Source organism: Crocodylus siamensis, chromosome 4 (genome assembly GCF_052110815.1).
Source record: "Crocodylus siamensis isolate JL-2025a chromosome 4, ASM5211081v1, whole genome shotgun sequence".
NCBI classification, from domain to species: Eukaryota; Metazoa; Chordata; order Crocodylia; family Crocodylidae; genus Crocodylus; species Crocodylus siamensis.
This window is the reverse complement of record NC_143398.1, coordinates 5,919,794-5,935,638: the sequence shown is the minus strand read 5'-3', so window position 1 is coordinate 5,935,638 and position 15,845 is coordinate 5,919,794. Positions and strand designations below refer to the sequence as shown.

Below are 15,845 nucleotides of genomic sequence, written 5' to 3'. Positions count from 1 at the left end.
CGCAGCACGCAGGCAGCCAAGAGCACAGCCCGGCAGTGTGAAAAGCAGCATCAGGCTGGTAAGTCTGTTACGGCAGCAGACTGAGGCTCCTGCAGTGAGGGAGGAGTGGGTCTGTTGCTGAGGCTGGGGCAGGCGCTGCACAACTGGGGCATGAGACAGAGTCATGAGTGGATCATCCAGAGGGCACGGTGCGAGGGTGGCTCCCACTGCTACACACACCCCAGGACGACATGAAGGGCATGTGCCCCCAGATCTGAGCATGTGGCAAGGGCAGGCTGCCGCTGTGGGCTGTAGATGGGGGCAGCACACGGCTCTTCCCAGTGGGTGGGGGCCTGGGCCAGGCCAGGCTGTGCTGGGGGCAGGTGGCAGCAGCGCTGGGAGGGAGGTGGGGGCTAGAGCCACCCCAAAATTCACTATAGCCCCTCCCTCCCAGTGTTGTTGATGCCTACCCCAAGCACAGCCCAGCTCAACCCAGCTCAGTCAAGGTGTGCACACAAGAGGGCAGAGAAAGCACTTCAAGGACATCCTCAAGGCCAATTTGAAAAAATGCCAAATCAGACCCGCTGCAAGAATCACTGCACTTTGAACCCTTACCATGGCAACCGGAGATGGAAAAATGGGAGCAGCAGAAACAACGTGTCACAGACTGAACCACGAACCCACCACATGTGGAAACACGTGCCCGAGCTGCAACACAGCCTGTCAATCCCGGATCGGCCTCGGCAGACACCTTCAGGCTTACAGAGGAGATGACAATCATCCTAGACCGCGAGGGATCGGTGACGATGGTGTGTACACCACTGCAAACGCATGCATGCGTTTATATAGCCGCGCGCATGCATGTGTCTGTATATGTGCATGCGCACACGTGTGTCTATATGCCTATGCGCATGCACACTGCGCACCCTTCAGACAGATACAGAGCTGAAGGGCGTGTATACGCAACCATACATGCATCCATGTGTGCACACAAGCATGTGTGCATCCGCATGGACACACCATGATCAGCAATCCCTCACAGGCCAGGATGGCTGTTCTCTTCTGTTGTGTCCAGGACGGACTGGCGGGGGGGTATCTACATAGACAGACAGATACATAGATATACACACGCCCTAGAGCAGGCAGAACAGACACGCGGTAGCTACATACACGTGCGTGCAATCTGTGTGTGTGCATGCACGTGTACCACGCACACGTGAGCTCACCCGCACGCCCTTCACCACCGTGACGTGATCGTTCTCGTCCGCCTCGAAGGTGACGCGCCGCGCAGCGCTGCCCCCGCCGCCCATGGCGCCCGTCCCGCACAAGCCCAAGGAGACCCGGCCCGGCTCGGCCCGGCCCCGCCCCGCAGCAACGCCACGCGCCATTGGCCCGCCGCGCCCCGTGCCCCGCCCCCCACGCATGCAAGCCCCCTGCCCATTGGCTCCCGCGCGGTACACATGGAAACCACCAACGAAAAGGGAAACTTTTTTTTTTTTTTTTTTTTTGCCGAAAACTTCTTCCCGGCGCCGCGGGGCAGGCTGGGTAGCGCAGTTCTCCACAGGCCCCGATCAGGCGCGAGGTATGATGGGAAGGACGGAGCGCTCCGCCCCTGCTGAGGAGGTCGCAGTGCATCGTGGGACGGGGCCGTCCATAGGGGACCGCCATATCCATGGCTGTATACCCCCAGCAGTGGGGGGAGGTGTCTGTGCTCTCCATAGGGGACCTCCACGTCCCTGGCTGTACCCCCTCAGCAGTGGGGGGTCTGTCCCCTCCATAGGCGATCCCCAAGTCCCGGGCGGTATGCACTCAGCAATGGGAGGGGCAGGTTCTCCCCCATCGCTGAGCTCATCCAGCCAGGGAGTGAGGGGCCCCGGTCAGCGTGGGGCCCTGATCTGGCGGCATGGAGCCAAGGTAGGTGGTGGCTCTGGGGCTGCAGGGCCTTGACTTGACAGTGCAGGGCCCCAGTGCAAGGGAGGCGGCACAGGGCCTGATCCTGGTGCGTAGGGTCCAGTCCAGCCTGCAGACCAGCCCTGTGCTGCGCTTCCGGCCCACGGTTCCTAAAGGTTGAGTGCCACTGCTCTAGAGGCGTGTTTGTCCTTGGTTACTGGGGCCGATACAACCCCGCAAGGCAGATGGGTTGCTCCAGTATAAACCAAGGGCTGTGGGTTGATTCCCAATGGGTAGAAAGTGTGGGTCTGGGAGCGGAAATAGAGATTGCAGATAGAGACTGATGGAGTTGAGTTTCAGGGACAGCCTCCAATTCCATTATATGTTATGAGGAATGCTGGCAATATTCGTCCATATTGTGTCATTCATCCCCTCTAAGAATTTCTTCAGCCTAGGCAAGATGCAAGCTATTCTGTACATAAAGCTTCTCTCTATGGTATTTTGCACTTTTTACTTCCTCTTCCCCTCATCTATCCAGTTGGTTTGTGCACTCCCTAGCAATGTTCCCTCTAAGGTTTAGCGATCCATGAGCGCCCCAATTCGGTCCGTGAGCACACCGCTTCAGTCCATGCGCTCTGCCTGCTGCCTGCCTCCGTGCCTCGCTGCAGCCTTTGAATGTGGCGCAGCACCATGTGCATCCCGCCACTGGGCGGGCCAAGCAGCAAGGCACATAGCATCACTTTCAAAGGCTGCAGTGAGGCACAGAGGCAGGGAGCATGCAGAGCGCAGATCCCACCCGCCCTTGCCCCATGCAAAAATCAGGCCGGACCACATGCTCTCACTTGGCTGCCCGCGCCATGCATCGGGAGGGGCCTCCGGGCTCCAATTGCCCCATGACCCATCCCAGACAGACAGGGTCATGGGGCAGTCAGAGCCCAGTGGCTCGTCTAGGGGTATGGCGCGAGGGAGCTGGGCAGGAATGTGTTCCCCCTCCCCCAAGGTGCGTGCAGTGGTGGGAGCCGCAGCTGCCTACCCACCCCCCTGGATGAACCGCCGGGCTCCAATTGCCCCAGCCTGGCCAGGGCCCCTCCACAGTGAACGAGCCCCCAGCCGCACCAGGCCAGGTCGTGGGACAATCTCCACAGTGCAGGAGGGAGCAGGGCAGCGCTCTGCCCCTACCACACTCCCTCCTGCACTGTGGGGGTCTCAGTCTGCCCCCACCCCCAAGCCCAGTGAAACTTACCTGCCTGCGGCTGCAGTCCTAACTGGGAGTGCGCAGGTATCTCAGCGTGCCTGTCCCTCCCTGCTCCTGTAGCAGCCTGTGGTCAGGTTGCGGCAGGTGCACGGCATTAAAAAGTTACTGCACAGGATGATTTTTTCTTGTGCAGGGCCACACTCGCACACAGCTTAGAGGGAGCCTTGCTCACTGTATGTGTCTACACGAGACACTTTACTGCACGGTAGATTAATCTACTGCACAGTAAAGCATCAAAGTCTACACGTGCAGGGCATTTACTGCACAGTAAATTAGGCCACTGCACAGTTAGCTAGTACTTGTAAATACAAATACTAGATTAACCACACAATAGTTACTGTGCAGTACCACACTTGTAGACACTGACTGGGAGCAAATTTGCTCCCAGTCAATCTAGGCAGCAGGAGGCCACAGCAAATGGGAAGCTCTCTGTCCTCAGTCCTGGTGCTGCTCAGGTTCCCAATCCCCTGAGGAGCCAGGAGCTGATCAGTACTGGAAAATGGGGAGCTCTCTACCACATCCCAGCTCCCAGAGTAGAGCTGGGAGCTCCAGAGTGAGCAGAAGCAGGGCCTGTGCAGTGTGCTCACTCTCTAGAGCAGCTCTACATGGTGCAAAGCTGGGTACTCCAGCTTCGACTCACTCTCTGGAGTTCCCAGCTCTGCGCTACACAGAGCTGCTCCAGGGGGTGGGCAAAGGCTGGGAACCCAGGCAGGGCAGCTGCTAGTGAGACCCATGCTCCCCCTGCCCCATTCAGCATGGGGCTGGCTGGGAACCGTACCATAAGCGGGGTAGCTGCTGGCAAGCCCCCTGCCAAACAGGGGCCATGGGGCTCACTGGCAGTTGTCCCCCTTGCAGGACTGTTCCTTGCAAACCTCCTGCCAGGCAGGGAAACCCACCCGGCATGGGACTCACCAGCAACTGTCCCACATCAAGGACAGCTCCTGGCAAACCCCTGCTGGGCAGGGAAGTCCAGCCTGGAAAGGGGCTTGCTGTCAGCTGTGTGTCTAGATGTGCATGGGGCCAGGAGAGCTCTGCCAGCTGCAGCAGCAGCTATATCCTGGCTTCATGCCTGTCAAGTTCTGATCCAATGTGCACAGGGCCAGAAGACGGCTGCTGCTGCAGCCAGCAGAGCTCTCCTGGCCTCGTGTGCATCGGGACTGGCCCCTGTGCCCCTTGCTAGCCCCCAGGCTAGCACCTAGGGGAGCCTGGAGCTCTGCCTGGCTACTGCAGGGGGGCAAAGCAGGGTGTGAGTAGGTCTGTACTGGCTCACTCCCCTAGGAGCAAGTCTGCACATGCATCCTGTTGGGAGCAGATTTTCTCCCAGTGGAAGGTTTACTGTGCAGTATTTTACTGCATAGTAAGTGTAAATGCACCCACTGCAACTTGTGTTAAGCTGAGATACAAAACAGGGACTGTCTTATTACCTGCACAGTAATACCTTGATGTTTTCTTGGATTGTCTTGCCATAATTGTGATACAGATATCAGTAACAGTGATATTAAGGCATCTTACGTATTTTTGACCTTTCCAAGATTCTCTCTAGGTCAAATCTTGCCCTGTTCCACAGGGTTTATGAAACAGCTGCACAGAAGCACTGTACCCCACCCCCTACAGGAAATCTGTCCCAGTATATTTATTTTTGATCACAATGGATTATTTCAGCCTGTGTCAACTGGCTCATTTCATTTCTTTGAAAAGATGTAAACACCACATCACTTGCCTCAACAGAACTGCTCCAATGTCCTTGATATATTTTCAAGCAATTTTTATTTGGATGTAAAGTGTCTATCAGCCAACATTTCAGCAATATCTGCCTTCCTTGGGGCTTAAGATATTGCTGAAGCATTGGCTGATAGCCACTTTACTACCAAATAAAGATTGCTTGAAAATATATCAAGGACATACGAGCCATTCTCTTGAGGTATGGAATGTGATGTTTATGCCTGTTTTTATAGATGTTGAAACCAGTTTCTGTGAAGGGGTACTATTATGAATTCAGCACCCTGGTAACTGTATACAGAAGGAGGGAAGGATGGCCTATCTGTCTATACACTATGTTAATACTGTATGAATATCCCCGATCTGGAAGTAAACCAGATCATTTCTTTGCCTCACCAGGAAAAGTTTTGAGGGGCAAATTGTGTTTATTCAGTTGCCGCAGTAACTGCAGTGGAAATAATTTCTTTCATGTTGGATCACCTATGCAAATATATTTTGGTCTCTTCTTGTAGAGTTCTTCATGCTTTATATATATATCTTTGAACAGTAGAGGCCCACCTTTTCGGTAGTCCTGCCACAAATTAGCCTTGCACCCCGCCCCCCCGAGTGCCACTTTAATCCCCGTCCCCTGCCCCATCTGCCACTCTGCTTTCTGATCCCTGCCCCTGAGCTCCCATCTCCATCTGCCCTGTGCTTTATGCTTCCTACTCTCTGCTCCATGCCTGATCTCCTGCTCTGCTTTCTACTTCTATCTGCTGTTGTGCTGCTTGTCCCATTTCCGGTCTGTCACGTGCCACACATAAAGGATGCCAAGGCCACTTGTGGCACCTGTGCTACAGGTTGGCTGCCCATGCCTTAGAAAATAATCAAGTTTTCCTTTACAGCAAACCTTGGGTTTAAGAGTTCACTGTATCTTAACAAGAGTTATTTCTTACAATTTTTCCAGCTATTTGGTTGGTCTAATAAAAGTTATCACATTTACCCAAAGAACCTTGTCTGCTTATTTCATACTAAGCACTTTTATGCTCTCAACCTTATTCTTTAAGTTTCAAGATCACTGAATGCAGTAATTCATGGTCATAAACATTATAAAAACAAATCTGGAGGAATTAAGGGCCTCAATGTTCTTTCTTTGGAAAAATCCTAGGGGAGGAGGAAAATGGAAGAAAATTACCTCCTTGGATCATTCTGTTACGAGGGCCAGGTTCTTCTTTTCTATAACAGGAAGAGTTGTGATGTTCCAGAATCCATGGGGCACCCTAGAAAGGTCCAGACTAGAAGGTATCTGCTAGAGGCCAGGAATGTAGAGGAAAGATTTCTTTTTAAGCTGTCTAACATGCTTTGGGGGTCTGGCAGGCCGGAGGTGGATGGAAGAGACTTTAAAACAAAAAAAAAAACCCAAATCAGGGAAGCAGATTCATCATCCAGTGCAAGGTGGCAAAGGCCTGCAGCAAGGCAACAGCCCTGGACTTCAGGAGGGCAGACTTCAATGAGCTAAGGAGAACAGTCAGGGAAGCACTGAGGTCCCGGAGGGGAGGGGAGTCGGGTGTCCAGAAAGAGTGGTCATTCCTTAAGGAGACGATCCTTCAAGCCCAAAGGGAGGTAATCCCAACACGGATCAAAGGGAGCAAGAGGGCGCAAAAGCCCCCACGGCTCACCAAAAGCATATGGGAACGTCTCAAGGCTAAAAAGGAGGCATACACCCAATGGAAGTAAGGGGCCATTCCCAGGGAGCATTATACCGCGGTTGCTCGGGGATGCAGGGGGGCGGTGAGGAAGGCCAAGGCGAAGTTGGGACTGGGACTATCTTCCCGGATCAAGGACAACGAGAAGTCCTTTTTTAAATACACAGGGGGCAAAAAGAAGGTACCGGGTAACGTGGGGCCCCTGCAAGACACGCTAGGGAATCTAGTGGTTACACAAGACAGCAAAGCTAACCTATTTAACAATTTCTTTGCCTCCATTTTTCTGAGCAGGGACCAGGTCACCCCCCACACCAGGACCCCCAAAGGTCCCAGGGGAGGCACACCCAGGCCTAGGGTCAGTGAGACTCTAGTCAGGGAACGTCTGGAGGCACTGGACGTATTTAAATCAGCTGGTCCATACGATCTCCACCCTAGGGTGCTGAGGGAATTAGCTGAGGTCATGGCGGGACCCCTGGCACAGCTGTACAAGCACTCGTGGTGCTCTGGTGTGGTGCCAGAGGACTGGAAGAGGGCCAATGTGGTTCCCATCTTCAAAAAAGGGAGGAAGGAGGACCCGGGAAACTACAGGCCAGTCAGTCATACCTCAGTCCTGAGTAAGCTTTTTGAGAAAATTATCCTGGTGCATGTCTCCAAGGGGACAGCAGATTATGCCTAGGGGCAACCAACACGGGTTCATTAGAGGCAGGTCCTATCAGACCAACCTGGTGGCCTTCTACAACCAGGTCACAAAATCCTGGGACACAGGTGTCACGGTGGACTTAGTCTTTCTGGACTTTAGGAAGGCCTTCGACACTGTTTCTCACCCTGTTCTCATTAAAAATCTAGGGGACTGTGGTGTCAACACCCACACAGTCAGATGTGTCTCCAACTGGCTGGAGGGCTGCACCCAGAGAGTGGTGGTGGACGGGTCACTTTTGACCTGGAGGGATGTGGGCAGTGGGGTCCCCCAGGGCTCGGTCAACATCTTCATCAGTGACTTGGACGAGGGGGTTAAAAGCACCCTGTTCAAATTTGCTGACGACACCAAGATGTGGGGGAAGTGGGCACACTAGAAGGGAGGGGTAGGCTGCAATCAGTCCTAGACAGGTTACAGGGGTGGGCGGACGAGACCAGGATGGGAATCAATACTGACAAGTGCAAGGTGCTGCACCTGGGGAGGAACAACCGGCACCATACCTACAGGTTGGGCAACTCCCTTCTCGTCAGTGCAGAGGCAGAAAAGGATCTGGGAGTCATCACTGATGCCAAGATGAACATGGGCCGGCAGTGTGGGGACGCAGTCAGGAAGGCCAACCGCACCTTGTCGTGCATCCACAGATGCATCTCAAGCAGGTCCAGGGAGGTGATCCTCCCCCTCTATGCGGCACTGGTCAGGCGGCGGCTGGAGGACTGCGTCCAGTTCTGGGCGCCGCACTTCAGGGGGGATGTGGACAGCATGGAGAGGGTCCAGAGGAAGCCACTCGCATGATCGGGGGCAATAGGGCAGGCCCTACGAGGGGAGGCTACAGGACCTGAACCTGTTCAGCCTCCACAAGAGAAGGCTGAGGGGGACCTAGTGGCCTGTTACAAACTAGTCAGAGGGGACCAGCAGGCATTGGGGGAGTCACTGTTCCCCCAAGCACGACCAGGAGTGACCAGGAATAGTGGTCACAAGCTGGCAGAAGGTAGATTCAAACTAGATATCAGGAGGCGCAACTTCACGGTCAGGGCGGCTAGGATCTGGAACCAACTTCCAAGTGAAGTGGTGCTGGTGCCTACCCTGGGGGTCTTCAAAAAGACGTTAGACAGACACCTTGCTGGGGTCATTTGACCCCAATACTCTTTCCTGCCATGGCAGGGGGTCGGACTTGATGATCTGCCCAGGTGCCTTCCAACCCGACCAACTATGAAACTAAGATTCACAGACCAAGAATTGTTTCTAAACATTTTGGCAAATAAACTAAGGAAAACTGTACCAGGCTCACAAGCGAATTACAAACACAAGAAAGGCTATATCCACTGAATTAATGTTCAGCTACAAGTGGCTCACTTGGCTCTAGCAAGTAATATACCTGCTTTAAAGTTGGAGACATAAGGCATAATAAGCTGAAGTGACTTACCCAAGGTCACTCAACAAACCAGTGGTGGTTCAGAAATAGAAGACAGGTCTCTTTATTCCCAGTTCTCAGGTCACTAGCTGCTAAACAGAACTCCCCTTCATGAAAAAAAATGACATATCCAGAACCCGCTAACAAATATGATTTTAACCATCAGTGCAGACCCATTACCTCCTACCAATCTAGAAGACTGAATGGAATCAGTTTTTTTAGGTGCATTAGCAGGAAAAGCACTTGCAGACTTGAAAACAGCAAATACTTCACTGATTACCTTAAAAGGCTGAGCAGTATTTTTATTAACTTAAAAATACATTCTCTGCCTGAAATGCTGTATTCACACACAGCACATTTTTATGGTCAGGTTACAAGCCCCTAGACCCACCATTAAGAAGAAAAGCTGTTCTTCTGTCTTGGCCTGATAATCATCCTTGTCTAGATGTATTTCTTTGTGCTGGAAGTAGTTCTGAGATCACATCATATAAAAAATATTTGTTGTAAATTGAATGTAGAGAGTGGTGAAGGCCAGCATTGGCAGCTATTCACAAACAAATAAATCCTAATGAGCCCATAAACAAGTTACGATTGCATTTCAAACTCTGGTCTCAAGATTTTAAGAAAAAGCTGTGAAAGCACATAGAGGTGAGGTGACATATAAAGGTTCATTGCGCTACTGCTGGGTGTCAAGTTTTATTCTTCTGCAGAGGATCATCCTGTCTGCTCTTCATTTGTTGCTGTGGTGAGCATGTTGAACCTGAACTACAGTTAACCCTTGGTAGACATGAACTCCTTCAGGAAATGTTCAGCATGGAAGATTATTTCAGCCTTTTGTGTTAGTCACTATAACCAGCAAGTCAGGACAAACTCTACAAGTTCCCTCAAAATAAAGTTTGCCCCTTCACTGTTGTAAACAGATCTAGAAGACTCAAAAAAAAAAAAAAAGGGAAAATAATGCATTTCCCATATGGTTCTGTATGGCTAAATCTTACAATGACGTCAATGAAATGACCTTGAGCAACTTCAGCAAAACCTGGGGCAAAGCAGTCCTTCCTGTGTGTGAGCTTTGTGACACAGGCTTGATTCTGAAAGGTGCAAAGTACTCCCAAACTTCAGTGGCAGATAAAGGTACATGACACCTCTCAGGATCAGTACCTGTCACTATGTTTTACTTTTCATGCTTGCGGCAAATGAATTGTTAATAGTAGTCAAAGTGCTGGGTATGCTGAGATTTTGCAGCCTGGTATATGGTGTCCTATACAGCCACGTAAAGTATTATGTAAATCCCATCTACATGGTCTGGGTCCCTGAGTCCTCACAGTTTATGATCTGATTGGTGATTCCTCCCTTCAGGAAGCTCTTCTTCTCTGTGGGCACATCTATATGTGCAAATGCTCTGGGATGGGTTTACTCAAGCAAGGAAAAGGGAGCAGATTTGCTTCTTATGACAGCAGTCTGGTCCCACCCCTGCCGGACCTCTCCTGCAGCAGCCAAGGGGAGTTCTAGGCTCCCCCTCAGTGCTAGCCCAGGGGCTGGCACAGGCAGAGGGCCAGGAGACATTTATCTTCTGGTGGGGGCTGGGAGATTACTTCCATCCCTGGGAGTTCCCAGCAGCAGGGAGCTCCCAGCTCCCACCCCACAATGGGGTCAACTCGTATCTCCCAGCACCAGCTCCATGATCATGGATAGGAATCTCCCAGTCCCCGCTCCATGATTTTGAACACAGAGCAGGGGGTGGGAGCTCCCTGCTGCTGGGGCAGGGGGGACATTGTCCCCGCCTGGGCTCCAGTGATGGGCAGCTCCCAGAGGCAGGGAGCAATATCTCAGCCACTTTTCCCTGGCTGACCAGGAGCACACTTGCTCCCCATCAGCTGTCTATATATTCCATACTGCCCAGTAATTACTCCTAAGTAAATTTGCTACTTGTAGTTACAAGTAGCAAATATACTCATGATTATATTAGAGCAAATTACTGTGCAGTAAGTGTCTGCATGTGTAGATGGTGACGCTTACCACACAGTAATTTGCTCTAATCTTGAGTAAAGTGTCTTGTGTAGATGTGCCCCGTGTCCAGCAAACTTCAAGTTGTTGCTCAACTTGAAATGGACCTTTTCTAAGAGACCTTTGGCTAGCACATTTTCTCCAGTGAGATCAGAAAAGTGCTTGGAGATAACAACAGGTCATTTTGTCTACTCCTGATCGTTGCCTTGAACCAGTTGCTTAGTTTGCCATTGATCAGGACTGCAGACTTCGACTCTTGGTAAATGCCTTCAGAAAGGCTGGCTGCTTTCAACCCACACAGTGTGACCTCAAAACAGCCTACAGCTCTTCATGTCATAGTGAGATGGATGCATTTTGAAGTCTATAAAGTGGTTAAAGTCCTTTCTACCAACTTCTTATGCTTGTCCAGGCAAAGGATTTGCTATACTGTACTTCTCTCTTTGCGGAGAATAATGAGTAAAATTGAATAGGAAAAGTTCAACTTACGGCTCAGCAGCTTGGACTGAGCAGGAACCTGAGGAGAAAAGGAGAGATAGACATCTGAACCGTGGCAAGTACAGATCAGAGAGAGAGAGACGCCAGGAAGCAAGGTAACCCCGAGTCAGGAAGGAGTGTAGGCCACATCCTATATGGCCTGAGAAAACAAGGACAAGACAACATCCGAATCTAACCAGTTTAATACAAAAACCCAGAATAGCAGAACCTACGCTGGACCAGACCTAGAAAACAGGAAAATAACATCTTTGGTTGGTGTTAGGTGGGGTGTAGGGAAGACAGGGCCCCAAATGGGAAGACGGATGGGAAGACTGAAGGAAGGTACCAAGAGAGGTGCGACATACCATCTTCCTCCCAATTAAACAAATTTATTCCAGAAAGACGTGGCAGGAGAGAACCCCTGAGGACCTTCCAGAATCTAACCCAGCAACAAGCTGTCCTCTCCCCGAGCAAGGGCAAAGCCAAAAAAATCCATACGACCAAGGCACACTGGTGAGCAGCACGGGAGATTACATAGATACTGTATGCCACACTGGAAATTACTTCTTTTCTGTCTGAGAGAGCAAGAATCTTATAAAATGCTCACTTTTTTACAGAAAGTGGTTGCAGAGCTTCAAGAGTTAGTGCATATGGTATGCATTGAGATCCTGAAAGGGAAGGAGTTACAGGTGTCAAAGCTCATATATTAATATTATGTCATATTACTATATGCTTATTTACATTGATACATTTTGATCAGATTGGCATTGTTCACGTCACTTGGAAGTACAGGGCAGAATCTGCAGCCAGCCTGACTGTCATTTCTAAGACCAGACTTGATTCATGGTCTCATTTCCTGTTTCTCCTCCTCCTGCTCACATCCCCTTTTTCCTCCTCTCAGTAGTCCATTTATTAAGTGCAGAGCTAGAAACACAATTAGAGTTTACTCAAGTCCATAATATCTGAGCACTAAATCTTTTGAGTGATAAAAATTCTTCCCAGCTCCTATCAGTATTGCCTCTTGAACCGATTAACTCAGCCGTACTTATTGACTAATTGAGTAAAAAGCAATTATTTGTACAACTACAAGCAGTGACTATGCAAATAATCCAAAAATGGCCTGGCACTGAAAAAAGAAAAAAGATCATGAGTCCAAAGGCACAGGAAAAATGCATTCCAGGCATTCTGTAGGTTGTGATGTACGAGGCTGAAAACCAGAAGTGCCACAGTGTTAAGCACTGATACAGCAGGTGGAACAGATAAGGCTCAAAAAGAGAGGGGATAGGCTATTAGCTGTGTATTCTGGCAAGGCCCCTTCCTTAGTCAGTGCCAATAAAAACTAGATCCTGACTTAATTTGAAACGGTTCCCTCTAATAAGAGTCACTTTGGGATGTTAACTGGAAAATTCCTGTGCATATAAAAACTGTTGCACTTAGGTAAGAAATCAGCCTTGGCTTTCCAAGTCGGCATTTATACAGACCTCATTTTACTAAGCAAGCAAAAAAGCAACAGCCTTGAAACAAAGGCATGGCTCCAGATGGTTAGACTGGAATTGCAAGGGAAACCCCAGTTCCTTCACCTTCAGCAAATGGACTTTAAGGCAATAATGTCAAGACACAGACCATCAAAATGTAGATGCAAAAGAGATTTTTTTTACCAAACCTAAGCCTGAAAATGCTTCTGAGTCCTTTATTTTTAATTAAACAGGCAACTCTCCTTTGTGTTTTCAACATAGACATTGCAGCTTTGTGCTAATGTGTAGGAACGAGAAGGTGAAAATAGCTAGCAACCAACTAGAAACAAAAATGACATTAACTACCAGTAGTTAATTTCCATTGTCCAGTATTTCTAGATATTAAGCCAGATGTGGAATGAGAAAGCACATAGGTGGCTTAATTCTCGCTTCATTTACTCTTGCAGTTTCTTTCACTGCAATAGAGTTATTCCAGATTTCTAAACCTAATCAGAATAAGGTCCAGCAAGTTGTATTTTCAATGGCTGGAACAGAAGTATCCAGTTCTGGAGAGAGAATTATCTCCCACCCACTGAATAAATGTATGTTCTCCTTACCCCTGGTAATGTTTACAGAATAACTCTTTTCTACTGCAGTCTTTAAATGAAGCCCATTACCATGCTTATTGAACATGTAGGGTACCTTAGGAGATAATATGCAAGCCTTGCTTGGGGCTTTAATTCTATAGGAGCCCAGTCCTCTGATGTGTTGGGTGTCCTTGGCTTCCTGTGTATAAGAGTCGTTGAGCTGAGGAGAGAGGCAGAGAGGATGCTGCATGTTTTTCAGTGTTTTGATTGTTTTTAATGTTACATTTTGCAGTTGCTATAAACGCTTTCAATATAAATTTAAAAAAAAACAACAGGCAGGTAGAAAAGCATGGCAAACTATTCTTAGCGATGGTTTATTCAGTATGTTTAATTATTTCCCTGCCACGTGGGTGATAATCATCCCTGGGCTGAATGCTCTCTTCACAGGGATCAGCGCATGGCCTTCCCACAGACAGATCCTCATAGCTACAGATTTAATTATTTGCAATGGGCAGTTCTGTATACATAGGTGGCAATTTAGGCAATTGGTCTCTGTCAAACTTATGGACTCTGGTTGATTTTTCTGAAATAGCTCTATGACTGAATGCCTCAGCATACCTTGAGCGGACCAGTCATTTGCTAATAGGACTCTTGTCACAGACTTCAGCTAGGGAAGCAGGATGTGAAGAGCACGGTCTTTAAACTGAATAGTCTGCCTTTCAAATGGTGGCAGCCTAAAACAATTAGATAGGCTTTCCCTGAGGCTCCATATTTCTCCCAAAGTTGTGTGGAAGGGGCAGGATGGGGAGCACAGAAAATAGCCAGCCGAAAGTTGCAAAGACAAAAGACGTTTGAAGCTGCCCTAGACAAGATTTTGCTCAGTCAGCTGAAGGGGAGTCCTAGGGTCAAAAGTGATTGAAGGTGCCTGATCTTGAAAGCGCTAAGCAGTCCCAAACCCTGGCCAGTACTTGGATGGGAGACCACCTGCAAATCCTGGGTGCCGTCAGCAACCCAGGCCGGTGTAGCCAGTTAGCTTAGTTGGAGCACGGTGTTGATGACATCCCAGTTGTAGGTTTGAGCTCAGATTAGACTAGATGATCCCTTGAATGTATGAGACTGTACAAATCCTCTTGATGGTCGGACCTGAACAAATGAAAATGAGCTTGTTACAGGACTCAAAAGAGAAGAGTGAAATGGTGGTATGTAGGGTCCAGGAGATGGCATGTGTGCCTCAGACTGACCTGAAATCAAAGAATCCTCAAGAGTGGTACAGACTTTACCTGAGGCAGTTAGATGCAGGAGTTTAATTTCCCACATAATTCGTGCTCTTTTGCAGTAATTTTCTTCATTGCACCTCAAAGCACATTATATGGATGACCGTCACTACTGCCATTTTACAGCTGGGGACACTGAGGTGCAGTGACATAAAATACCTGAAGTCCCCCATCAGAGCTGGTAATATGGGAACAAAAGCCAGGTTTTCTGGATCCAAGTCTCATGACTGAGTACACATCTGGCTGTTTCTACATCAGGCAGTGCTGCCTGCTGCCTTGAAGTGCGATCAGATTATTAGGCTTGTGCGAGTACGCAGTTGTTCAATCCAGCTTTGGATTTGGCCGCTTCGGATGGCCGCGATCCGATCCAGAGCTCCGGACTGGGTTTCTGCTTCAATCCAGCTGAAGCGGCTCCGAAGCCTCAGAGATCCAGCCATAGGGTATAATGGGGAAATCAATGAAATAGCTATAACTTTGTTGTTTTTGTCTGATTTGGATGAAACTTGCAGGGACGGTAGCCTCTGCTGACAGCATGAAACCTGCCAAGGGCCACCACCCCTGCAGTTTTCACCCCCCTGTGTTGTAACACATAGACATGACATGAGTTTTGCTTTCAAGAATTTGGGGCGCAGCTCCCCGCAAACCCCTGCACCGATCTTCTTGAAACTTGGCAGGCTTTATGCTCTCAGCAGCTCTGAACCACTTCGGAAAGCCTAATGAAGCCAGTGCTTCGATCCAGACGTGCTGCTTCGGACGCTGAAGCATCCGAAGCTTCTCCAGACCCAAAGCAAGGTCTGAAGCCTGCACAGTCTACCCAGTATAGTGCTAAGGCTGGCTGTGGAGACTATGCAGGCACTCAAAGTTGCACCACCAAAGCAATTTCATTTCCAGTCCCCTGGAACGTAGCCTCAATGGATCGGGCGCTTGAGTTGCTTCAGGGAAGTATCCGGTCTGGACAAACAGTCGGAAGCTTACCAAGTGAGTCTTATCTACTCTATGGGAGATCAGACAGATGAAATTCTGCTGTCACTGCCTCTCACTAATGCGGAGAAAAAGCAATATGCTGCCGTGATAGAAGCATTAACTGATCATTTTCTGGGCAAAAGAAATGTGATTTTTGAACAAGCTAGATTCAATCTCTGTAAACAGGAGCCTTCAGAACCTGCAAATGGATTCATCACATCTTTGTATGCATTGGCTAAATCCTGCCAATATGGGGAGCTTAAGGAGGAGCTAATTAGAGACTGCTTAGTTGTGGAGTTTCATGATACAAAGCTCTCACAAAGATTATTTTTGTAACCTGATTTAATGCTCCACAAGGCTATCACACAGGCTCGCCAATCAGTGCTAGTTAAACAACAACAAAGAAATCAGGAGTGATTCTCAGTCCTGTCAGGCATTAGTTAATAGGGATGC

General features: G+C 49.3%; 1 protein-coding gene across 3 annotated transcripts in view; it reads right to left on the bottom strand.

The window, feature by feature from the left end:
* The window catches only part of CHCHD3 (coiled-coil-helix-coiled-coil-helix domain containing 3), a 223,496-nt gene extending 222,157 nt beyond the window's left edge, over nt 1-1,339 (bottom strand). Inside the window, exon 1 of one of the 3 annotated variants that reach the window (XM_090041549.1) lies at nt 1,206-1,339. In XM_090041549.1, the coding sequence (XP_089897675.1) occupies nt 1,206-1,289 (84 nt within the window). In that variant the 5' untranslated portion in view covers nt 1,290-1,339. Of the gene's footprint in view, nt 1-1,193 lie in introns of all 3 variants that reach the window. The other 2 variants (XM_090041548.1, XM_090041547.1) reach the window with 2 other exon arrangements.
* Between the last annotated feature and the right edge of the window lie 14,506 nt (nt 1,340-15,845).